Raw genomic sequence first — 26,681 nt, 5'->3', positions numbered from 1 at the left:
AAGAGTCTTTCCACATAAAATTATTACCAGGCTCAGATGTGCCTCCACTTCACCTATGTTCATAGCAATGCACCTTTACACATGTCATAAGTGTGTTTTATGTGTAGACAGAGAAACCATTTTGTTTCAAGATCAGCTGAAGCCTGTAAAAAGAGACACAAACACAATATTCTCTCATCTACACTTTGCTTATTTTCCTTGCCTTAGCTGTTTTAGCTGTACATTATAGTAACTGGAGAGTCTGAATTCTCTTTCTGAGATCTAAACACAATCATTGCTTATCTTTTAAAAAGGTAAGAGAAGTTATTATAACCACAGTACCATATATGAGAGACTTTCATTTGCCATACACAGCAGAAAGAACATTTCCCTTTAAGACAGAATTCCTGGTAAGCATACTCCTGGAAAAGCTGGCAGCCGATGCCTTGGACAGGTGCAGTCTTTGCTGGGTTAAAAACTGGCTGGACAGCCAGCCCCAGAGAGTGGTGGTGAACAGTGCTGCATCCAGTTGGCAGCCAGTCACTGGTGGTGTCCCCCAGAGATCAGTGCTGGGGCCAGTCCTGTTTAATATCTTCATTGATGATCTGGACGAGGGGATTGAGCCCACCATCAGTAAATTTGCAAATGACACCACGCTGGGAGTGTGGATCTGTTGGAGGGTAGGAGGGCTCTGCAAAAGGGCCTGGACAGGCTGGATAGATGGGCTGAATCCAACAACATGAGGTTTAATAAGTCCAAGTGCTGGGTCCTGCACTTTGGCCAGAACAACCCCCTGCAGCGCTACAGGCTGGGGACAGAGTGGCTGGACAGCAGCCAGGCAGAAAGGGACATGGGGGTACCGGTCGACAGCCGATCGAACATGAGCCAGCAGTGTGCCCAGGTGGCCAAGAAGTCCAGTGGCATCCTGGCCTGGATCAGGAATAGTGTGGTGAGCAGGACCAGGGAAGTATGGTACTCAGTGGGTTGGTGTCATGGTTTGACACCGGCCCAGTGCCAGGCACCCACGAGAGCCACTCGCTCACCCTCCCCTGCCACAGCTGGGCAGAGGAGGGAAAAGGATAAAAAGTCAACAAAGGCTTCATGAGTGAGATAAAGACCAGGAGAAACACCTCAAGGGTGAAACAGGCTCAACTTAAGTTGCAAAGTGAATTTATTGCTAACAGAATCAGAGGAGGATAATGAGAAGTAAAATAAGCCGTTAGAACACCTTCCCCCCCCCCAGCCCCTCCCTCCTTCCCACCAACAGCGCAGGGAGACAGGGCATGGGGGTTTGGTCAGTTCATTTCCTTCCACTGCTCCGGAAGAGGAGTATTCCCCTGTGAGGCCGTGGGGTCCCTCCCACGGGACACAGTACTCCGTGAACTTCCCCAGCATGGGTCCCCTCTCAGGAGCAGCAGCCACACCGCCCCTGCTGCAGCCTGAGCCCCTCCCACGGGCACACAGTCCTCCCAAAACTGCTGCACCGTGGCTCTCTCTTTCCACAGGTGCAGTGCTCCAAGGACAGGCTGCTCCAGCCTGGAAGCAGGGGCCCTCTCTCTCCACCGGGTCTCCCACTGGATCACAGGCTCCTCCAGGCATCCACCTGGCATCCATTCCGGCGTGGGCACCTCCCCCATGGGCTGCGGGTGGATCTCTGCATCCCCCATGGATCCCCATGGGCTGCAGGGGCACAGCTGCTGCACCATGGGCTGCACCACGGCCTGCAGGGAAATCTCAGCTCCAGTGTCTGGAGCACCTCCTCCCCCTCCTTCTTCATTGACCTTGGTGTCTCCATGTTGTTTCCCTCACATGTTCTCACCTCCTCCTCTGACTAGAATCCGGAACTCTTGTGACTTTGTTTTGATTTTCTTCTTAAATATGTCATCAGAGAGGCATCGCCAACCTCTCTCATTGGCCCGGTTTTGGCCAGCAGCATGTCCATCTTCGGAGCCTTAGCCATTGGCTCTGCCGGACATGGTAGGAAGCTTCCAGCAGCTTCCTCACAGGAACTGTCTTTGTGGCACCCCTGCTATGCAAAACCAGGCCGTGCCAAACCAATACACATGGTCTAGTTGACAAGGTGGTGTTAGGTCATAGGTTGGACTTGATGATCTCAAAGTTATTTTCCAACCTAGTTAATTCTGTGATTCTGTGTTTTTTTCTTAAATCTCCATGATGGCCATAGGACACTCCATTGCTGTGGAGGAGATTAATTTTGCCAAACAGGTAAAATTTAAATTCAAAATACCATTTTGCACTGAATAATTGTCTTGGGGATGGTTTGTATCCCATAGCCATTTTTTGTGCCCTGAATTGTCACTGTTGCCACCACCTCCCCCCCACCTCCTCCCACCCCATGGCTCAGGGATATCACAATGGACAAAGGGCAGCCCGAGATCCTGCAGGGGGTGGGGGCCAGGGGCTACCCTACTTGTTGGTGGGGTGATCGACACGGTGGCCACACAGCACAGGGGGTGAATCTGACCTGAGATCCTGTTGCCCTGTGGATTTGGGTACTTTTCATTTTTTTTTCTTCTTTAAGCACTGTCACCAGGGCCTGCCATCTTGCTTCTCTGCTCCTCTGCCGCTTGGGAGCCCAGAGCCGATGTGTGCTGTGCCAAGACCCAGGAGCCAGGAACCCTCTCGGCTGGGCTGTTCCCTCTGCGTGGCAGCCCAACCTCGGGGCCAGCTGTCACTGGTGAGTTGTGCAAAGGAGTAATCCCTCGCCCAGCCTTCACTATTTTCTGCCACTGCTTCAGGCTTTTTACTACACTTTAACCCGACACCCCACGTCCACCTGGATCCTGCTGCTCCTGCCACTGCTTTGGGGATAGTTCTACACTTTGATTTGCCGCCCCTGGGGGTCTGCTCACCTCTGCTGTTCCAGCCTGATGCTCTGAGGCTACTGCTACAGTCCAGCTCACCACCCGGAGTGGCACTGAGACCAGCTGCTCCCCTCGAGTTTTGGAAAGGGAGCCTCCTCCTCTCTTTCCCTGTCGCCTGAGTTGCCATTGTCAGTGGAGAGGCGGCTGAGCCCGCGCCACAGCGCCCCCTGCAGGCGCGGGGGAATCATCGCAGCTGCCCTCCCCAGCCGGGAGCCACCAGCGCCCCTGCTGGCTGTGAGCGGAACTGCACCCAAGGGGAAAGGGCCCGCGGCCGAGAGAGGCTGGCACTGGCTTCTGGTTCTGCTTGCCGCTGCTGTTGTTGTTTTTGTTTGTTTGTCTTGCTATATATACTCTAGTAAAGAACTGTTATTTCTTTTTCCATATATTCATCTGAAAGCCCTCTAACTTCAAAGTTATAATAATTTGAAGAGAAGGTGGTCATATATTCCATTCCAGGAAGGTTCCCAACCTTCATGAACAGACACCTGTCTCTTAAACCAGGACAAGAGTTTAGTACAAAAGAAATATTCAAGGTTATCACTGTCCATATTTGCTGTAAAAACTGTACATCGACATTGTACACATGCTCGACATGCTGAGAGCTCTCCTAGACCACAGGAGACAGCACTGGCTTCCCAGTCCCTTTGCCCACCATTGCTATTTATTTTTCACCACAAAATCATCCAGTGTTTTAGTGAGATGAAGGTTATTGGCATCCAAACCACAGAGAGAATGAACAAAACAAAAGTGAAGGAAATATTTGAATGAAACAAAGTAGAGCTAGGCTTCCTCTCACACTAATTTTCACAGCAATTGAAGGCTAAATGCACAAAAGAACATATGTACCTTTCCAAACTGCAAGATCTATAATACTAACATGCTTTCTTTGCAATACATGGGACGAACTTTGTGTTTGACAGTGAATGTCAGACTTAAACAAACCACTAAGAAAAGCAGATTATGGCAGTATGGATTAAACCTCCAGTCTATGGGGAAAGATCACCCTCCACAGCCATCTCTGAGAGGGCTGCATACTGAACTTGGATTAAATGCAAAAGTTTTAAAAAAATATTTTAAGCTAGAATTTTATTTTTCTTAAATAAAAACCCACCGTTATCTCTGCTATCTTCAGGACAAGAGCATATAACAATTCTCACAAAATGCAAGTGTATGAAAATACAGTGCATACTTTTATCATTATCTGAGCTATGAGACAGTCCAGCTTCAAATCCCATTGTCTTCACAAGAAGCTTCAACTTCTTGTTAAAATTTCAATCTCTTCTAGCCACTACCCTACCATACAATTTCAAATTTTCCCATTGAAGCTGCTGCCTTTGTTTAATGTTTAAAACACATAGCTGAGGAGTGACTGGCTGGAAGGGTAGACAATTGCTTTCCAATGCATGGCATGGCATGCATCCCTCCTTTCTGTCTTCCTGTATTTCCTCTGGAGTCCAGTCTTGCATGTGTGTTCGGAGGCAAACCGCACAGAGCTGGGCAATAGATTGCAGTCATGCACTGAAATTGCATGCCTGGTGGAGCTTTAAATGCTTCCTGTGAGCCATAAAACTGTTTGCATGGTGACTTCTCACTGTATTTCCCACACTGATCCTTGGGCAAATGGTTGGAGGATGTCTGCACTGGTCAGATTTCAGCTTCAATTATTACCCAGTTTTTCCAGGGTTTCCCTTGAGTTTTAATTAAACAAAGTATTATTTACCAACTCTGCTGTAAATAATTTTTACAGTATGGTTTAAACAGTTTCTGTGTGACTCTTTAGAGAGGCTTTTTTCAGTAGAAGGTTACTTGATCCCAGAATATTATTTTTTACAAGTGATCAGTCATTTATGATTCTACAGCTCTGAGGATGTAAAATACAGCAGGGTTGTTAATTATGAATCTTTTTTATTGATTGAAGTTATGATATTATCACTTCCTTTTATATTATCATTATTATTTATATAAACTGCATTGCAGAAAATATTGCAGGCCAAGTTTGGTGCGCAGGCAGAGTTTGACCCTGGTATACAGAAAGGAGAGAAACTGTACCTGAAAGTGTAACAGCCTGCATTGTTGAAAGAAAATACATGTATACCATAGTGTCCTAGATCAGATGCTATGTTAACCTAATGCTAAAAATGGAGGCTTCCAAGTCTTCTAATCTTGGGAAACTGAAATCCTCTGCAGGTTGCACAGAAAGAAATTAAACTTCTTGGCATTTTCTATGAATTTCAATATTGCGTTAAAAAAGGTAAGGAAACTGTAAGAGTTAAATATTTTGCAGTGGCTTTTGTTTGATTTCTATTGCTGTTCTTAGACATAGCAACTATGAACACAACCAGGGTAAAGAATGCAGCAAGACATTATTGACAGCCACATCCCCTTAATGTGGTTATCCTAATGGGCACTTAATAGCAAAGTGTGACAGAAATGCTTAAACACAACTTAAATAAGTGGTCAAACAACTCTGATCGTTATTTCAGTGCATTTTTTAATGTAACAGTTTCAGAAATTAATATAAGAAACTTACATGGAGCCTGAAGAAAAGTAGTTGCTGAGCATCCATTAATAAACTTTGTATTTGCTCAAAAGTCTCAGCATTTCCATATATAGAAGGAATCCCAGAACCACTAGCACATGGAATTTGGGTTTGAAGGGACCTTAAAGATCATCTTGTCCCAATACCTTGCCATGGTCAAGGACACCTTCCACTAGACCACTCAGCTCAAAGCCCAACCCAACCTGGCCTTCAATACTTACAGGGATAATCAGTATTTTGGTAATTACCATTTGCCAATTTTCACAACCTTTTCTGTCATTATACCAGGAAGGATAAAATTAGTAAGCATTTATAGAAGTACTAGGATCTTGTGTTCTGGAAAGGACAATCATGCTCATGTTTGGTGCTATAACCACATGAGCAACCCCTAACTCTCTTTTAGTTGTCAAAATGCAGCAAATATTATTATATATTTTGTTTAATCTGCATACTAACATTTTTCCCTGTTCTTTACACAGAAGAGATTTGGTGCTAGGGTTTTTACATATGCACACATACACTTATATAAATATTATATAATTTCTCTCATTTATAAAGGAAGCCTGAGAAAAAAAGGGACTCTAAACCAAGCAGGATTAAGATAGATTTTTCTCTCATTTACTGCTATCTACGGATCTTTTAATAAGCTTCCTATCAATAATAAATACAACTCAAACTCCGATGCATTTCAGATACAATCTAAATAAACATTCTTGCTCCTGAGGACTGGTCTAATTACTGGTCTCTTTATATGATAAGATTCTTGCAGCAATGCACATATCAAACACTATTACTATGCGTTGGTACAGAAATCCCCTCTTGGACAACCTTACGTGTTTTACGATATTTAAATGCCTAGTGCTACCAGAGAAATTCACTGCAATTTACTTTATCTAGAAAGTCCCCTCTGCAAACAATGGCTCTTTAAATCATTGAGACTATCCATGTGACATAGGCCAGCAGGCATAAACTGATTTAAGGGTTTTAAATTTAAAACAGGTTGGTAATCCCTAGTGGATGATATGACTGTGAAAATGAAGCTTATCAGGCTGCCCTGCAAGCTTGTAGACGGAGCAAAGCAGTCTGAGCCTGAATGTCTAATATTGCCTCCTCCAGAAATGAGAAGAAACCGCTATCTGCACATATTTGTGGAGGAATCTACACCACTTGGAGGGGAGTTTCATACTCTGCTGCTGATTTTGTAACAGACAGCAATGTTTTATCCCTGTCAACAGAAAAATAATTTTAATAACTATTTTCAAAGTACCACCTTGTACATTTTTAACATAATAACCAGTACACCTCACACATTCTGTGTGCCCAGGCTGGAATCAAATAACCAGGGAGGCATGAGTTTTGTCTTCATAATTGCTTTCCTGACCCTCCCACTTCTGTGAAAAGTCAGCAGTGGGGAGGTCTAGACATACAAGTCAGTCCTTTCCATGCTGTACAGGAACCCAAGAAAAGGCACAGGGTGTAGAGGAATTCAGGAATCCAGTGGAGCTTACAATTACATTGTAATTACAATTACACATCAAAAAATTAGGGCAAGAGAGGATTTGAGGGATGTGCTAGCTAGGTCCAGCTAAAGACGTAGAAACTGGGAAATTCAGTAATGGGCAAGGTTATCAGGATACAATAAACTCTGTAAACATATCTGCAGGCTGTGCAGAATTAGTATGTGGGTCAGATTTTAAGGGAAGTGGAGTGAGAGAGACGAGGAGTTAAAATGAGGTAAGGGTGAGGGAACTTGGAGAACAGGGCTAAAACTGGACACTGAAGAAGAGAGAAACAGCAAGGGGAGGGTTGAGATGAGACAGAAACAACCTAGTTAAGGAGGAAGTTATGCCCTTGTGAACTTTAGGACTGTTACAGCATCCTGGCTTCAGAGTCAGCCTGATCTTGCTGTTTTAAAGCATCAAGAAGACCAGGAGCTGAGAGCAATCCCAACATGAGCAGTACCTGCACTGACAAAGTGTAACCCTACAGAACCTGGATGCAGCAGGTTGAGCGAGGTGCTGGCAAAGGGATCCATTGTCAGCCCTCAGCATGCCAAGGCGACAAACCAGGATGAGGATCCAAGGACTCCCACCAGCAGCAGCTGGATATGGCTTGGAGGCACAACTATAAAGTCAGTCCCAGGTCGACCCTGAGAGCCAAAAGAGGACAAATACTCATAGAAGAGCTGCCTGCTCCAGTCTGAGCCCTTGGAGTGAGGGGGAGTGGGAGAATAGGACTCAGGGGAGGCTTGTGGGGCCAATAATGCCTATTAGTAGGAATGAAGGGCAAAAACAGGGAAGAGGCGTCAAATATTTAATAAGGTATTACAACTTCCTCCCAGTGACAGCAGCTCGATGAGACCGAAGTCCTGTTTGCACTCAAAGGTGCTATAACAAACCTCCCAATGTGAGGTCCTGGTATTTCTAACCAGTAAAGCATAGCATGAGCTCCTGATGTGTAAACAAGTTGAGAATCTCTCCATTGTTGAGGTGTCAGCAAATGCCTACACATCTTCAAATGTCCCATCTACAGCACTGTGAAACCAATAAGGAGATTAAAGTTGCCAGGCATACAAAGAAAACAAATGAAGCTTATGCATGCAACAAAATTCTTGCTTTTTTGGGGTAACATTAATCAGGAATTTTTGTATCTAACATAAAAAAATTATTTTATAATATACTTTACAAGTGCAATTCGCCAGAACAAATGCATTGGTTTTAAACCCAGGTTGACTTGGATTATTCCAACAGTTTTTCACAGTTCTGGCAAAAAATACATATCCTATAAAATATGCATCTGCATAAAATGCCCAAAATACAAGTTTTTATGGCCATCTCTTAATACTCCTGAAATGAGAACTGGGGGTTCAAAACGCACCCATGTTTCTCAACTGTAAAATCCATTTGTTTACTACTACAAAGATCTCCTTGTGTATGCCAGGCTAACGAAAAACAGTTTTGAAAAAAGGAACTAAAAGGACCACATTGACATTTATCTGAGCAATATTAGTTACATTGCCCCACTGTGGCAATGGCAGCACAATCTAAATGATTTTTCACTGAGCTTCAAGACAGGGAGAAGCCCCACTACGGAAGGATGGGATGCAGTCAGAGTGAATGCACCTGTAGGTTCGCTCTTTTCTAGGAAGTTCAAGCATTTCTGTACTACTTTGCAAACAGAAGACAGGCACACTTAAAACAGAGAATATAGCTAATATAAAAATATAGCTGCTTTGCAGATGCAAAATATAGCTGTTTTTCTTGAAGATGTAACATTCCTTTTATTTTGGTGTCATTTACAAGGATAAAGCAGTTCATTGCAATTTTTGTATTTACATAAATTCAGAATTCAGCTTGAGGTCAGAAAAGCTGATTTTATTGTATACACCACTGACTTCAACTGGCTTTGCAGTGTAACAACAGCACAACAAAATTAACTTTTTTTTGCAGAAATTATAGTGGAAGACCCAGCACAGAACTCCATGATTTCCTCACTGGGGAAACAGTTACGTGCCAAAGACAGGAACACCTCAGCCTGCAATAATCCATTAATTAAATGAGAAAATGATTCTATAGACCAAAAGCATCAAAATAAAAAGGGACATTTTAGGTTTCATAGGAGTTACAATTCTTTATTATAAGAATAAAACATTGCAACAAGGTGTTGGATCATTTACTGAAACTAACATTTGCATAACTTTTTCAGTGTTTTGAATTTGTATTTGAAACATTTGAAAGAAATAATAAGGGAAAACAATAGCCCTCCTTTTTTTTTTTTTTTTTAACATGCCTGTGTGGCAAGAATGCTCTAGGTTTGACAAGGGTGGTACCATCTATATACATTTAGGAAAACATGCTTGCTTTGGGTGTAAAAAAATAAAATTTATTTGTTAAATTACACATAAATATAAGGTACAAATGTATTTTTAAAATACAGATAATCACACTTGCATTGTGTACATATGAAAATACAGTATTTTAATATTCAACATACACAGACACATTTATGATAAATGCAACTAGTTGGCAATGCCAGATCTTCTCAGTCTATTTTTTATTCTTTTTTTTTTTCCCTTCCAGTTTTCCATAAATATGGAAAAATAGGCTTTTGAAACAATTAGTTCTGCCGGACATCTTGCAGCAGCTTGTTAATTTCTGCCACCAGCTCACTGGCATCCATGAGTTCATGTTTGCCATCGCTGAGGTGGTTGAGCACGTTGTCAAAATCATCTTCTTCGTAGTTCTCCGGGATCTCCTCCATGGCTGGCAGCCATTTGGACGAAGGCTGCACTCCCGAGTGAGTCCCCAGAGTGGGCCCATTGTTGGCAGGGTTTTGGAAATGTGTGCTGGCTGCCCAGGCTGCCACCCCTGGTGGATAATTTACAGTCTTGGCTGGCAAATGTCCCTTTCTGCGCTCCAACGAGTTGGAGCGATCCATCTCATTGCACTCCGTGTAGGCGTCCAACGAGGTAGGCAGCAGGCGCTGGAAGACGCTGCTCATTTCGGAGAGGAGGGAGGAGGTGCAGGTGTCCCCTGATTCCTCCTCGCTCTGGCAGTCCTTCCCAAATGTTGAAAAACTCTTTTTCTTCTCACCAGCCTCAGCTGCCTGGGCATCCTCCTCGAGGCCCTGATGATGCTGCTGATGCAGGTGCTGCTGGGGTGACTGGAACTCCTCCCCAGGGATGAACATGTTGCTTCTGTAGTCAGAGGAGGGAGAGGGCAGCGGTGGCATCCAGCACTGGTCAGAGTGGCCCAGGACCCTGCACTCCTCTGTGCACAGCCGCATCGCTGCAAGAGAGACATGAGGAGAGTGAGCATCCCCTCCTGCTGCACACAGCACCTGCACTCACATGGACTCCTGACACCAGGACTGAACTTCCCCAGGGATGTTCAAATCTGGTGTTCAGTTTCACCTTCTGTGTGCAGGAAGGTGGCAAATACAAATGGTCTGGTACCTCCATTGCCAAGAACAAGAACAACCAATGCAGTTAATGTAAGACAGTAATGCAATCTCTTACCTAAGGCTGAAGATAAACATGTAAATCCCAGATGGAAAAACAAGCACTTGTGGCTTGAAGCCATACAAGCCCTTTGTACAGTTCTAACTCATTAAAAAATATAAAATAAAAGGAAGAAATTTCTACCTCCAAGCACTCAAGTTTTAGACAAGTCTTCCACATGCAACTAGTGAGGCAATTCAGAGCAATAAAGTGGGAATAAATGGACAGGGGAAATAAAGAACAAAGAATAATAACATGCAGAGGGATCTCCTTTTCCATTAAACTCCTTTGTTCTGACGTGTATGTAGAACTCCAGATGATCTACTGCCATATTACCTTTTTAAATAAATCAGTTAAATCTTAATCCACTATCAGAATACCTTGGGTCTAATTCCCAGTCTGTGTGACTCTGGTGCTTATACTGGATTTATACTCTCAGGTGTACTTGCAGCTCTGTAGCTCAGATTACTGGCCCATGCTGGCTCAGGCTTTGGCACAAGGAGGGCTCGAACCCACTGGATGGGAATTGAGGTCATTCATGAGGGCTTCTGAAGAGCAGAAGACAACAGACCTGCTCTCTCAGCTTCTTGGTTTATTGATATCTCTCAAGTAGAAGCAATAAGATGGGGCAAATGACTGGAGCCCTGAGAGGTACACTTATCCACACTGGCCCACCAAGGGGCACTGCAAGAGTTTTCTGCAAACATTCTAAGAGGTCTGAGAATGGTTCCTGGGAGCAGAGACATGAGAAGCCCAATTTGACAGACCGGCAGAGAGGGATGTGCCAGGAGAGACACTAAATTTTCCACTCCAAAGGGAACTGATTGTAGGACACAAATCCTCGCCTCAGGCTGGGTGTCCATGTGCCTGCCAGATCTGCTGGAGAAGATCTGGGTGCTGCTGGGGTCCTAACGGGTTTGAGTTACCAACTTCAAAAGACAACTTTCAGAAATTAAAGACTCTTTACATTATGCATATTTTGACCATTAGAAACTCCTGCCCTAATCACTTAATGGTTAGATTACCCCACACAGAATAGAGTTTCATGTTCTTTCTCAGTATATACTGACAACATAAGAAATGTTTGCAGTCATGACCTGGAAGTTTTCCTTGCTCCCTCAATACACTTCCCATCTGGCTCTGGATCCACTCTGTTTATCAAAAAATATTTTTGTAGTGGTGTAAGCAGAATTGAACAGAGTATTTCAATTTAGGATGTACCAGTGATTTATAATAGTGCTTTCATACTGTCAGCACTATTTATTTTTGCACTTTACACAGCCTATCATATTGTTTGCTTTCCTAATGGCCTTTCCATTCCTGTGAGCATAAACTTTCTCTGTGTCATGCATGCAACAGTATGAATTTCTTCAAGATTACAAGCTCAGACAGCAGCCTGGATATTGCACAATCTATTGCAAAATAACTGCTGATCCAGGAAGTTTCAAACAGACAAAGCAAACTAGAATATATCAGTGGCTCAAGTTTTGATACAAGTGACTGAAATGCCTGCAAGTGTTTGTTCCCATGTATGATGTTTTACAGAAAATGCCCAAGAGTTAGAAGTGTCAAAAGACATCTAAGTGATCCGTGACCAGTTCTCAAGTCATCCCAGAAGGTGAGGATTACACTTCTAAATAAGAAAACTCCTTTAAGACTCCTTTAAATTAATTTGATACTTTCAGTGGTCTAGCATTTTATTAGCAGCAAAGTTTGTCTCAGCATCAGTTTTCTAACTTCTGTTCTCAGGAATGGTTTTGGTTTAAAATAATAAATTCTGATGTTCCTGAACACAAAATCAAAAGATACTCTGAAGTAACTGAATGGTGACACAATCTGTCCTTAAACCAGATATAAAATTAAAAATGTCCAGATGCACAACAGCTTTTTCTTTCTCCTTTTTTCCTTCCCCTCCTCCCCGTTCCCTCCCCCCCGCCTCCCCCCCCCCCCCCCCCCCCCCCCGAATATAATGCTTGTTGGTTAAGATTTAAAAAGAAAAATAAACAAGTCTTTCAAGGACAGTTATTGAACTTTCTGATCATGTAATTTGTGGATTTTTGAGAGACTGGCTCCATTCCTTTCTTGTTCCACCTTAAACAGACAAACTGAAAGGGCCTTCCCACAGCATTTTTGCCTGTGTCCAGACTGACAATGCAGAAACCTTTCGAAATGGAGAACAGGAAAGCTTCAGGAAGTTATCTTTTCCTTTTCTTATACTGAGGTTGTAGATCAATTCAGGTCTCATTTGAACGGGTTTAACAGACTTATCTGAAGGATTAAGGCCATGCATAGCAGTAAATGGACATCCGGGTAAGATTAAATACCAATCTTGATAGCTCAACCAGGTTCCACACTGAGAGGAGTTTCCCTTACTTTGAATGTAATTAGCCTGGCATTTTTGGAAATCCTATCCTTTGGCTTACTGTTTAGAGAAGGAATTGTAAGAACTGAAAATGGGTCATGGGCATTTCAGCCAGCTAAGAGGACAACCATTCCTGTCTGCTGGCAGCCCCCAGCTGCCCACTGTAAAGGGATCGCTCTTCCCTCGCAGCAGCAGGGCTGGATGCCAGTGCAAACACCATTGCACTTGAAGTTCCCCAGGCAACAGAGAGCTCCAGGAGATCCCTCCCTGCCTCCTTGCTAAAGCATAGGAGAGAATGAGACATGTCTCATCCTAGCTGGCAGAGGAATAAGTAGTAGGAGTTAGGGAGGATGAGGATAAAAATATATTAGGACTCCAGATTTAGGTTAAAGATTCTGAAAACAGAGTAACCCTTCAAGGCCTCCAGTTTTGAGCACATTTGAGGAGGTAGGTGAATAGCTGGGTATGTGATACAAGACCTAAACTGGAGCAAAATATGCACAGAAAATTTTAAAATTAAAATGTATAAGAAAAACAATTTGAACTTTTGGCATTCTGTCTTGCCTAGTGTAACAGCCCTGGTTAATACATGGGGGTCACTTTAGGAGGGCCATGTGCTGCACCACCCCCCAAAGCAAAGGGCCTCCACATATAAAATTACTTTACTAAACTTGTTAAATTTATAAACTTGGTTCAGTGAATCCTACTGAAATTATCTGGCCCTCTGGTTATACAGAGAAAACTAAGTATGATCTCAAGTAAGAACAAGATCCAGGGTACAACCAGATAATTATTACAACAAAATATACAACCTGTATAATTATTAAAGTAATCACAGAATTCTTCTATCTATACTAAGCATGAATTCCCATGACCTTTTATTTAACTTTTATTTGGGCATAAATTTAAAAGCAATACTTCATACACATGAATATGTATATGTGTGTTTATCCTACTGCCACTCACCCTTTTCTAATTTATTTTCTTTTCGGCCCTCTGCCCCTGAACTGTACCTCTTAAGCTCTTTCTTCCAGAAATTAGGGTTGCAAGATTTAAAATCTGGGACATATTTAGATCCTTCCCTTGCCGCTCAAGTTCATTTTTCAGTGGGAAGAACACTTTTCTTTCTTTTCCATCCATATTTCCAGTCCACTTTCACCCTCAATTTCTAAATGGTAAAAGTTTGTATCATATGGATCAAATCCACTGTGGAAAACTTATCTCCCAAATTATAGTTCACTGTATTTTTAACAAACCACAACTGCCTGGCTTTGCAAAAACATCCACCCAGTCACTAAAAGTCTAAGAACTTGGAGCAGATCATACTTTTAGGAGGAATCTGGAGCCAGCTCAAGATGTGAGTAACAAAAAAAGTAGGCATTGCTCTGGGTAGATTTGCAATTTTATCTGAAGTTTCATTTTAGTAGACATGTCAAGGCTTCAACTCAGTATTTATCATGAAGCAGAGTGAAAAAGGAAGGAAACACAGGACTTGAAAGCTAAAGAGTTTTTGCTTTCTCAGTAGTAGTTTTATCAAAGTGACAGCCAGGCAGTACTGTAAATAAACTGCTCAGCTTCCATTGTGCTCTTACCTGCAGGAATTCTCCCATCTGTAAGGAAAAGGTCACTGAATCCTTCCCCAAGAAGTCTGTCAATTGGAGACTCTCTCCCCAAATCATAATCACTGTCTCCAGCTTCACTATCACCCCGGCCACTGTCTTTCAAGCTGAATTTATCCATATCTTGCAGGGCATATCTGTAAAGAGAATTGTGGAGAACTATATTATGTCAAGTATGTTATAGTCCACTTTTTGTTTAAAAATACATGTCTGTATTTTCTGATCTGTGTACATTCATATGTAGCAGAACAGTCTGGATTCTTACCTGTAGCTTCTGGAATACTTGTTGCCTCGAAAACTTGGCCTTGGTTGATACTGGCCCTGGTGAAGCATGGAGAGAAGCTGAGAAACCTGCTAAAGAAAAGGTGAAAAGACTGATTCCTTGAAATAAAAGCTCAAGCTCCTAGCTTTAAAACCACTAATTTGATTCTCAGGTTTGTTTGTGGTTTATTTTTTCTCCTTTAAGATTTAATTAAATCAAATTTCTGCACATATATAATGCAGTACAACAGACTATTTGGTAGTGTAGTGTCTGACACGGGAAACATCTGAAGACTCTGTACAATAAGGAAGTTCACTGCTGTTCATTAGCTTCTTAACTCATAATAATTAATTCCTTAACAAGTAAAACAAGCACTTAAACAGAGGTAGAGTTTTGTTTTGGTTTAATATATTAGAATCAAGCCTTTATCATTCCAGGATCCTTATTCAAAACAAAATGGCCTTGCTTTACATGTAAAGAGTTACCAGGACACAGATTTTATTTATTTAAGCCATGACCCAGCATTTCCAGTAAAAACTGAGACAGGGAGTCTCAAAGTTTGAGACACAGTGATCATATTTTACAACAGCTGTACTTCAAACTGTGTCAGAACCTTTTAGTTCTTCACCCCCATTAATAAAAGAGTTTCCTGGATTGTTCCTGAATATAAATACTCAGGCACTCTTTCTCAGATGGAGCTGTACAGAGGGAGAGGGCAGGCAAGGAAGAAAGAGTGAACAGTTAACCAGTGCAGAGCACTATGTTCCACTCCATTGTTTTGACTTTACAGAGAAGAACCAAGGAATAATGCAATTAACAATAGATTTAACCCTGTTCCCCAGGGTAATGGACTCGGTTGATATTGGACTAAAACTGAAAAGCTATGACATTGAAGAGAAATCCACAACACATTCCCATGAAGCATAGACCTGACTGTCTCTTGCTCTCACAGATTGCATGCAGGGGTATGTGTATGCTCCCAAGTGAGTGCCTGCATAAATGGCTGTGCAAAAACAAGGTCTGGGCCTTACCTCAACAGCCGGTGTAGCATGGGTGAGCTCGAGGGAGAAATTTTCGGGCACGTGATTCGAGGAGATGGTCACCAGGCTGTTCAGTGATTGGTGGCTGTGGTGGCTCTGCCGGCTGCTCATTTGACCCCTCTCCAGGGCCGGGGACGATGACGGCGAAGCTCTGTGGTGAGATCTGATGGGTAGAGTGCCATTAACCGTTGGCACCAGTGTTATGTCCCCTTTGTGGATCTGCCTGGAGGGACGTTTTGGATGGTGCTGGTAGGTTGATTCAGCCACACGACAGTTGTAAGACCTGGTGTCCTTTTTCTCTCGATTGCACCTCGTAGCAAAGATAACCATAATAACCAACAACACAGCACATATTGATCCTAAGGATATAATCGTTATCATGGAGATGTCCAGGGAGGGTTGGCTTACCAAAGTTGCTTCGGTGCTTGAAAATGAATAAACATGCTCCAAAATGGTACATTTCAGAAGAGCTTTAGTACTAAGCTGAGGACTGCCTTTATCCTGGACTATTACTAAAACCTCCCATTGTTTTGCTGGAACTGATCCAACACTCACATTGATAGAGATGTCACAAGTTTGGGGATCCATCACAAAGATGCTGTTTTCCTTGTCAGTTGCTATGGAGCAGCTGAGTTCAGAGTTCATACCAGAGTCTCTGTCTGTAGCCCTTATCCTGGTGACAAGAAAGCCAATTTCAGCATCTTTAGGGATTGAGATTTCTGCTGTGCTGTTGTGCAGCACTGGCCCCACGATGACAGGAGCATTATCATTTTCATCAATGATGGTGAGTACAACCGTGGTGTTGCTAACAAGCTGCTGGCTCCCTCCATCCCTAGCTTGGACCACGAAGGCAATTTGATTTACTTCTTCATGATCAAAGGTCCGCAGGGCATAGATCGCCCCGTTGGAGGGATCAATGGTCACATAGGTGGTTATAGAACTTCCCAAAACAGAGTTCTCCAAAATAGTGTATGTCACCTGCCCATTGTCGCCTAGATCTGGGTCTGTGGCTGTGACTGATGTGATGTATGCTCCTGGAGAGTTATTTTCCAAGATAACAACTTCGTATCTGTTTGTTTGGAAGCGGGGTGGGTTGTCATTTTCATCACTGATTTGGACAGTAAAGTGTTTCACTGTGGAGAGACTTGGCGTTCCCTTGTCCTCTGCTATTACAGTCAAACTGTATTCAGATCTCTTTTCCCTATCTAGAGTGGCATTAGTCAAGATTAAATAGTTATTTTCGTAAGTCTTTTGAAGTTTAAAGTGGCCATGCCCGTGGAGCTTACAAATGATCTCTCCATTCACACCAGAGTCTTTGTCTTGCACTCTGACCAGGGCAACAAAGGTGTCCAGGGGTGACCCTTCAGAAATGTAAGCTACCTCTTCTCTCTCTGTGGACATCAGATTTAAGTTAATTTCTGGCTTGTTGTCATTCACATCCACAACTTTAATTATAATTTTGCAGTGAGCTGGAATAGAATTTGGCCCCATATCCTGAGCTTGAGCATCAATTTCGTAAGATTTGGTTACTTCATAGTCCACTTGCTTCAGCAGGGTCAGGTGACCTTTTTCTGGGTCTATCCTAAAAGTTTCTGTAATTTTGGCAGACACATGACTGCTAAAGGAGTACATGACCTTCCCATTGGCGCCCTCATCTGGATCAGTAGCATTGAGGTCTATGAGCAAAGTCCCAATGGGAGAGTTTTCCAAGAGCTGGATAATATACGACTGCTGCTCAAACACAGGGCTGTTGTCATTGGAATCAGAAATGCTGATTTTCAGTAGGGATGACCCAGATCTCTGAGGCACTCCTTTGTCAGAGGCAGTGAGTTGGAGTTCATAACTCGACTTCAACTCACGGTCCAGCTCTCTAACCACGATCAGGTCTGCATACTTAGCACCATCAGTCCTGGTTCTCACATCAATGTTAAAAAAATCATTTGCAGAAAGGGAGTAAGTGTGAAGGGAGTTGTCTCCCACATCTGGATCAAAAGCACCATCCAAAGGAATCCGAGTTCCTACAGCTGCACTCTCTGATATCTCAATAGGGATAAGAGCTCTGGAAAACTGCGGAGAGTTGTCATTAATATCCAGCACTTCAACTTCAACATGGAAAAGCTGCAGATGTTCAGTGGGCAGAGTGATCACATCAAACTCTATGGAGCAGTTTAAGTTTTTCTGGCACAGTTGTTCCCGATCAATTTTAGCTCCTATGCTGATTTCTCCATTATCCTCACGGACTACAAGCAAGGGAGAATTTCCCCTCTGCATGGCTCGAAACCGAACTGAGGAAGGGTTAGGCATTTTTAATAAAACATCAGCAACATCCTCCGATAGTCTTGCAATTACTGATCCAACCTTCTGCTCCTCATAAATCCTGTATTTCAAATTCTTGCCCAGCACAGAATTATTGCAAGATATTATGATCAGTGCAAAAATGAATAGAAAGTGCATTTTACTGCCGATTCGATACATTTGTAAGTTTTTGCAATTAAAAAGCAATTATTTTGCCTTCCTTCGGTACCTTAAACCCAGAGCACATCAGAACCTTTCCAACTTGAAAACGCCTTTTCTAGCAAGCCAAGTATTAATAACTTACAGATCAGAGAACTTTTTGCTATTTTTATACACACCGTGCCGGGACATCCAGATACAATCTGTAAGCAATCCACGCTTTCTCATTTGACTCAGCGCTCCTCTTCCAGGTTGAGGTGTTCCGGGGCAGCGTGCTACTCTCCCGCCGTTAGCATCCAGGGACCGCCGGGAGCTGGCGGGATGGAGCTGCAGCCCGTCGTCCCCTCCCTCTCCGCACTCGCCGCCGGACTGAACGCTCTCCCTCGCTGGCTCCAGCCTAAAATCCCCCGCAATTTCACACCAAGTCCCCAGACAAAGCTTTTGCCCGGCCTGTGCTGAGCCCAGTGCAGCCAATCAGCCGGGGAGGGGAGGGGATGGGAGGGGGCCCGCAGCACGGCGCGCCGGGGCGGGGGGACCAGGAGCGCCGGGGCGGGACTGGGGGCAAGCGGGGCGTCCTCTCGGCCAGCACCCGCTCTCCGCCAAGGATGGGAGTTGGGGGGCACAAATGACTAATGGGCAACTTTAAGTCAACGTCTCTCCTCCCTACCCTCCGAATTTTCATGGCAGTTTCAAGAGGGGTTTTGTGATTTTAATTCCTCCCCTTCCTGCCACGAGAAATGCGATCGCGCTCCTTATTTACATACTTTTAGGTTCCCGCTTGTTTAACTCGCTGGGAGCTTTTAAGTGGGTTTGCTTAGTAAAAGAGCTGGGGGTGACGTCTTGCTATCCGTGCCGCAAGAGCGTCTTCTTGCTGGCTGTTTACCTATAACCGGCATGTTCCCAATATATGTGCTCCTGTCCGGAGCCCAGCGAGAGCACCTCCACTCCACGAAACCCGTCCTCCTTCTTCCCAAGTTAGGAACATTTTGCACTCTCCGGTCCTTCCCCGGCTGCATCTTGCAGCATCTCTGCCCTCAGCGCAGCTGCCTCTGCCTGAGCCCCATTCCTCTGTGTGTTCGTGTGTGCAATTGTCTTTGAGCTTTTTTATTTGCTGTTCCAGTGCTACTTCAAATGATCTTTTTCATCCTATTTGAAACAGCACTTCATGCTCCACCGTGACAGTCTGTGCTAAGCATACATTCTACATGCCAAGTGTTTTAAAGGAAAGGAAGCCACAAGACAGATTGTTTAGAAAATGACAAATTCCTCCCCTCTCTGATGTTGCGGAAAACTATTTACACTCCCACACATTTGCACACAAAAATACAATCTTATGTCTGAGTCGAGCATGTATTTTGTGCACACCAGAAATGTTACAGATCCGTGCATAAGCTTCAGGCTGCGTTCAGGACATGGAAGCTGATGCATTCTTCTCATTTCAAATTATCTATTTACGTGACTTCTACTTCCTTTTTACACATGCTTTTATCATTTTATTCACAGGCTTGCTGTGTTTCTCTTTGTTTTTCTGCTATCTTTGTCCATTTTTTTATTAGCATTGTCCATAAGAATACATCACTCTTTTATTGCTCTTCTCCCTCTCTTATGTTCCCCCCAGGGCATATTCAAAAATGTAAAGAGCAAATCTCTTATTCGCCCAATTTACTTACTCTCAGCGGAGCTCAGCCAAAGTCACTAAGAAGGTTTTTGCTGAAAAAGAAAGCAGAGGAGGCTCAGTGTGAACTCTCCTTCTTTTTAAGCATTCAAAAGCATTTTATAAGCCATTGTCTCTTCTTTTTTTCTTCCACAAACTAGCACCGTGTGGCAAATTGTGCAGAATAGAAATGCCCATAATGAATGTATTTAGTACTGGGTCATGCTGATGAACATTCTGCCCCCATGAATAATACTGTTTTACAAGTTTGCAGCCCTTTCAAATTGCTGATCCCCAAACCCTATAGGCAAACTAGAAAAGCTAACACAAGCAACTGGGACTTTAGAAACCCATAGCCATCTGGCCTAAATCTCTAACAATCCAAGCCAATAATTATATCAATTCAGGCTTTAGTGAACCCCTTTGCAAACACCAAAAGAGCAAAGAAAGGAATTAGTGACCATTCTAGGTTCTGGTGGAGAGAGAACCATAATTCCATTAGTTCATGGACAGCTTTTTTTGCAGCTCTGATAAATCTTCCTAAAACATTTTTCCAAAGCGCAAGTGTAAGCTCTTTTCTGACGATAATTGGGGAAAGAGGTTCAATTAAATGCTGTTCTTAGTGTCAATAAAAAGTATTTTGTTGATAAAAAAAGTCACCAACCCTTTACATGATGAGTACAGGAGATGAATAATTCATAGTAAAAAGAATTCCACTGCTTTAAAACTATTGTGTATACTTTTAAATGATAACATGTTTTTCCAAGGAACTGTTTAGTACACTTATATATGCAGAACTTGCTTTATGCAATTTTTATCACTTTCCAAATAGTAATTCTACTTTGTCACATCAGTTTTTCTCAGAGGCACACTCTATATTAATAGAGAGCAGGATACCTACAGACAGGAATTACAGCACCTCTTTTCTTTTTTTCCCTTTTTGAATTTATTTTTTATTTTACAACTTCACCAGTCATATTATATGTCATATTATCACTTAAGTTCACAATGTCTTGCAACTGACAACTTGCACTTAAAATGATGATAAAATGTCAATGCACAGTAATCCTTACCTGAATTCTGAACTAAAGTAAGGAAAAAAATTCGATTTTCTTTCTTTATTTTTTCATTTGACAAGCTGCAAGTGAGGAGGAACACATCTTGAGATTGTTTGCTTAGATGGAACAATATTTAAGCATATAGCCCTTCTAAAAGTGATGCTTCTCTAGGGTGCTTAGGAGCAATCACAGCAATCCCAAGGCCGGTATCTCCAACATCCAGCAAAAGAGTTTTGTCTGAAAGTCTCTTAAACTCCAGTCCACCTTTGACATAACAGACTTCCCTCACAAAGGAAAGCCAGAGTCCCCACATGCAGGCAGCAGATGCTTCTTAGTGAGCGTGGTATTGTGAGTGCAGTTAGGCACATGAGCGGAGTGCTGCTGGCCTCCTGGAGACTAATCTCGGTTATTCCCACCTAAGACAGACCTATTCACCACAAAGTTCTTCCCAAAACTTGCACTCCAATTCTTCACTGATGTACCTAAGAAAAACAAACTCACTCTGAATTGCACTTTCATTTTCCTACAGTACTGCTTCAGAAACCACAGCTGCACAACAGATTAATTATTTTTCACTTAGCTGAAAGGAGGTTTATTTCTGGGATCGATACACTTTAAAGTCTGTCTTGTTACTCGGAGGAGTTTTACTGAGCTCTCAAGCCTATATTTTCTTCTAAAAGTTTGCGACCCACTAGATGCACAATACATATGCAAAAATTAGGTGAAAAAGAATTTTACTTTGAAGAACTATTTTGATAAATAGTCCCTCAGCAAGGAGAGGAGAGGAAAAAAAATATTTTCATAACAATGATAGAAGCACCATAAAATTAGAACTGTGCCATTTAGTTCTTTCCTCTCCTCAAGACACATACACAAAAAATGAGGTTTTATTCACTTCACTATGATTTATTACCTTATGTTGCATTATGTTACAAAATGTCACATGAGCTTTGCTCCAGTGCACAAGACATTGCAAGATAAAATTTGATTTGACACCTGTGCAATGAATGTCAAAGACAAGTCTTCCTAAGTCAGTAGTGTATTTTAAAAGAACATTTCCATCACAATGAACGACAAAACCAAGGAGGATTCATCTCTCCATCTTGCTTCTCTCCTTCTGCTTCTTTCTTTCTCTCTCCCTTTCTCTTCCTCCATCCCTCTTCAACAAGCTTCTTTCCCAAAGTAAAACTAATATTTCCATCTATTGCAGCATGAGTACAGATTGAGTGAGGAGTATCCTTGTAGGCAAATGAGTGTTGCCATTTTATACTCACTTTTGGGCCCAAAAAGCTAATCAAAGGTCAATATGATAGTGTTCTTTGGAGTGGGTGGAAGGAAGCTGACATTTCAGTCCATTTTTTTGCATAGACAACCATATTACAGAACTCATTACAAATTAATGCTGTATTTGTCCAATCTACTATCCCATCAGTCATGTTTATACCTGATGTTCTTTTCAGAACTGAGGGACATCAGAGGCTGACTTACTTTAAGAGATACTAAAGGCAGAAAAGACTATTGGACTATCAAAAATATGGCCTCTGCATCACAGTCTTCTTAGTTAAGACCAAATACGTTAGGCAGAGCACATTTTTTGATCTGTGGAATATTAAACAGTGTATCTCAGACATCAGTTACCTAGTTCACATGAAAAGGCAGTCAAAAATGAGGTCAGGAATCCTGGCAGAAAAATCAGAAAAGCGAAAAGTCCACATGATGTTATCAATCCTGACCTCCACAAAATCTATATCTTAACTATGTACATGTATATTAAGCCTTTTAGTACTTCCTGCTGAAGATACCCTGGCTCAACAGTATCTGTTCCCATCAGAGTACTGCCCCTTCTGTGCAGTGTCCACCACAAGCTGTCTCAAGCCACTCTGTTACCTCAGAGACGTCCAGAAGACTTTTGGTAAAGGTAATAGCTGTACCAGGAAAAAGTATTTTCCTGCCCCAACAAATAGCCAGTCAAAGCCCTGGAACAAAAGACCAGGATTCAGAAGAAGGAATAAACAGAGAAATTTAGGTCAGAGCCCTGACCTGTAATTTTCACTTTTTCAACTTGCTTGGAAAAAAGATCGGATGGGTCATTAAAATACATCAAAATACCAAAATCTATACACCTGGTGATGGGAGAGAAAGTTTTTTGAAAAGTGAGTTTAAAATTAGGTTTTACTTTATCATCAATCATTGTAGCAAAGGGCAGGGGATCATGTTTTCTGCCACATGAGGAAATTTCCAAGGCAGTTTTGCAATGCAGCATTGTGTATATAAATCATGAGTTAAACCCATATATGTTCCATGCATGGTAAGTACCTAGATATTAAGTCTCTTTCTGCACCAATAAAACTTTTATCTCTCAAAGATTTACCAGGTGAAAAAGAGAAATATGCATGTCTTACAGTTTACTTGATCTCTGTTATAAACAAATGCCTGTAATACATCAGTGGACACTTTTGAATTTTTTTGAGGAATAGTTAATATGGCACAGTATACAATGGAAATTCCATTGTTTGATCATTTTAATGCATTTGTCATTTTGTTTAGTTATTGCCTTGTAAAGTATGAAGTAAAATGTCTCTAATTGATAGCTGTTTACCCAAAACTGCCTTTAAGAGCAATACATATGCTTCAGCCAAAAGAGGGTTTGAGCGTATGTATGTTTGGGAGAAGAGGCACCAGTCAGGATTGTAACACATTTCTTTCCCACTGCACCTAAGCCGGCAAATGTAATGTTGTGTGGCCCTGTTCCACTTTCTCACAAAGCCACCCACACCCAGCTGTAGGTCCTGTTGTGAACAAAGGTGCTCTTCCACCTCCTGTCCCCGAGTGGTGCAGCCACCATGGGGCTGAGGTGGTCACTACTGCAGACAGAAACCTCGGACCTCTTTCATCCCCACAGGGAAAGCACCAGCAAGATCTGTGCTCTCAGCCCAAGGTATGGTAATCAGTCCTACAAGGTGGTGTACTGGCACTGGATTTACAACATCTGGTTTTATTCCAGATGTTAGCAAACTCATACACCACATGCACTGGAGTTTGATATACTTTACATGAGTAAATTTGTCTTAAACTGCTGCTACTCTGCTTTGACAAATGTGTTGTTCTTGTACCCTGCAACACACTATTTAAGATGTGATGATACTTTGAAGGCCACTCTTTATAAAGAGCAGAAAGAAGCAGCTGCATTTGAGATACTTTTCCTTGCAGGAGTGGGGTTTCTGTAAAATAAAACATTTGAAGTTTGGTGTAGATGTGAATTTAGTCAGGGCTGCAATACATAGTCTGTCAAATTACTGGCTCAACCCAAGCTTTTAATGGAACTGTAACATCCTCCGTTACCCCTGGGAGTTTAAAAAAGGAGCATAATTGGTGTTTCCAGTGTCTTTTTACCAGAAAAAGCACGTGTTCAATCTTCCATTGGCAGCCTAAGCCAAATAATCCAGATCCACTCATTTACCTACTTCCAGCAGCTGCTAGTGACTAACATGCTCCAAGGATGCTGGGGTCTCTCAAGAAGGAAACAGGTCAATCATTTTCAGCACAGCCAGAGTTCAGCCATGTGCAGCCATGGTAGAGCCAGAGGTAACTCCAGAGTTTTTAAGATGCTTTTGCCTTCTTTGCAGATATGGTGCTAGTGGAGCTGCCAGCTTTAGATTGATGGGTGGACTTGATGGTCTTAGAGGCCCTTTCCAACCTTAATGATTTTATGATTTTGATGCCGAGGCTGACGGGGAACCAACCCAATGCCCAGAAAGGTTTTGATCAGCTTCAGAGTTAGTTAAAAATGTCTTGAAGAGAGTGAGCCCCACAGGACTGCAAAGCTGGACACAACGTTTTGCGGCAAGAAAGGACATTTCATCAGATTTCTCCAGAAACATCTGCTGTTGGGCAAATATTTCCTGGAAGGATCTAAACCTCTCTCTACTGCAGAATTTAGGAAGCTTGCATTAAAAAGGATTGTCTATAAGGAACCCATAGAAGCCATTCTCACTTCAAAACCTCAGGTACAATCCACTACCCAGCCTGCTTTGTGAATAAGGAACAAATATGTTGTCTATTTTATTTTGCAGTAAATATTTATACAGTACTCCACATGGGTATCTGCATTTTTTTTCTTCTTGATTTTTCTGGGGAAAAAAAGAGGAAAACATGCTCCCTGCTCCAGTGTAATGAGAAAACATGTGAAAATTTAAACCTGCTGTAGGAAGCAGACACAGTGGGAGCTGTAATGGGATAAAGGCAGGCATGCTTTTTCAGCAGAATATGTAACATATACCGAACATCTGGCTTCCCAAGTAAGTGGTTAACAGTGCTCAATGAAAATGTTTCTCTATAAAGAATCAGATGTTGCTTTTTTTTTTTGTTCAATAGCTGCAGTATGATAAAACTAGTGCCATAAAGTCATTGCAAGAGACAGCAAACAACTTTGTTATCAATAGGCGTTTTTTTTCCCTCCTTTTTTTAACAATGGCTCTAGCAGGTGGCATGTGGCTGAGACTGGGTCTATCACTATCTCCAGGGTGCCAAGACATCCCTCAAAGTTTCTGTGGGAGGAATTTGTTGGTGGGATTTGGATTGTAAAGGCACGTGAGCATCTGCTGCCTGCTTGGTCTCATTACCATTGACACAATTAGCTCCTGCAGCTCTTGGCCAGGCAGCCAGAGCAAGGACTCAATTTTCTTGCCTCCCTGACAATGCTCATTATCATTCATCTGAACCTGTGGGTTCCTCTGCCTCTGAGTCTGGGCAGGGGGCTGTGAAAACAAATCACACAGAGGAACACTCAGGGAAGGAAGAGCAAATTGAGATAATAGCTACAAACAGCCTAAAATCAACAGCCTTGTAGACAGCACTGGTGATAAACTTTCATTATTCATAGTAGTTGCTCTTTTCCCCTCTGTGTAGGTTACTTCATTCCTGAAAACCACATTCTATGGATCTGTGCTAATGTATGCTTTCTGTAAGTAGCTCATAACCGTTTAATGTGATTCAGGAGTATTGTGTGTAATAACGTCACTATTGCCCTTCTATATTCCCAACCACTTGCTAAGTTCTGACAAACTCTTTTTTTTCTTTTTTTTTTAAAGATATGCAGAAAAAGTCCATTTCCCACCTTTGAGTTAATTTGGAAACAAGACTAAAAAGTAGTATTTTTGCTCCTTATGGAAAGTAGGACCTTCTGTTTATTCACACTGTCCTCTGGCAGCCACAGTCTAAACAAAATGTTAACTCACATCTGCAGATAAAGGCTTCACATTCCTCTAAGTGTCCTCACCCCACATAAAACTGCAATTATTTTACATTTCCTTATAATAGAAGCTGCGTAATTCCTCCTTGCTGGCCTTATGTCCTTTTATTGCTACAAAAAATCCTTAGCCCATAAATGGAAGATTAGAAAAGTCACACATTTTTCAAATAAATCATGTGGCTAAAAGCAGCGAGGAGGGGAAGGAGGAAGAGGGAGAGATTTCAAACCAATCTATTGCCTGGATATACGTCAAGGATTTCTGTCTACGAACAAAGAAAACAGAAGGGCTTCAAGGTCTGAATCTGCAATAATCTTGTAGTTTTCAGATGTTGCATAGCTAGTGATTTGTGACCTTGCTGGAGAATATTAGATTAAAGCAGAAATACTTCTACCACAACACATCTTTCCTGAGACGCAGCCTTTACTAGTCTTTGTAACAGAGGAGAATGGAAAACATCACAGAGAGCTGGAGAGGAGGCAGGGGCATGACATTTGCTTTCAGATGTTTTTAAAACTCAAGGAAATGTTATTGTTTTCATAAATCATTACTAGAGGTTTATTTTCCTCCCCCCTTGCTGT

At 42.3% G+C, this 26,681-nt stretch overlaps 1 protein-coding gene across 2 annotated transcripts; it reads right to left on the bottom strand.

The window, feature by feature from the left end:
* Positions 1-8,756: 8,756 nt before the first annotated feature.
* Positions 8,757-18,616, bottom strand: PCDH18 (protocadherin 18). Of its 2 annotated transcripts, none has more exons than XM_042048552.1 (4): positions 15,677-18,616; positions 14,649-14,737; positions 14,357-14,520; positions 8,757-10,190 (listed from the first exon to the last, which is right to left on the bottom strand). In XM_042048552.1, exons 1-4 carry the CDS (start codon positions 18,158-18,160, stop codon positions 9,520-9,522), a joined length of 3,408 nt encoding a protein of 1,135 aa, XP_041904486.1. In that variant the 5' UTR covers positions 18,161-18,616; the 3' UTR covers positions 8,757-9,519. The 2 variants fall into 2 exon arrangements, with proteins under 2 accessions (XP_041904486.1, XP_041904487.1); XM_042048553.1 differs by having other exon boundaries at positions 14,649-14,734; positions 15,677-18,615.
* Positions 18,617-26,681: the final 8,065 nt, after the last annotated feature.

Source organism: Corvus kubaryi, unplaced genomic scaffold (assembly GCF_017639235.1).
Source record: "Corvus kubaryi isolate FWS band 111438036 unplaced genomic scaffold, C.kubaryi_AGA036_p1.0 67, whole genome shotgun sequence".
NCBI lineage: Eukaryota > Metazoa > Chordata > Aves > Passeriformes > Corvidae > Corvus > Corvus kubaryi.
This window is presented reverse-complemented; position numbering and strand designations above follow the sequence as displayed.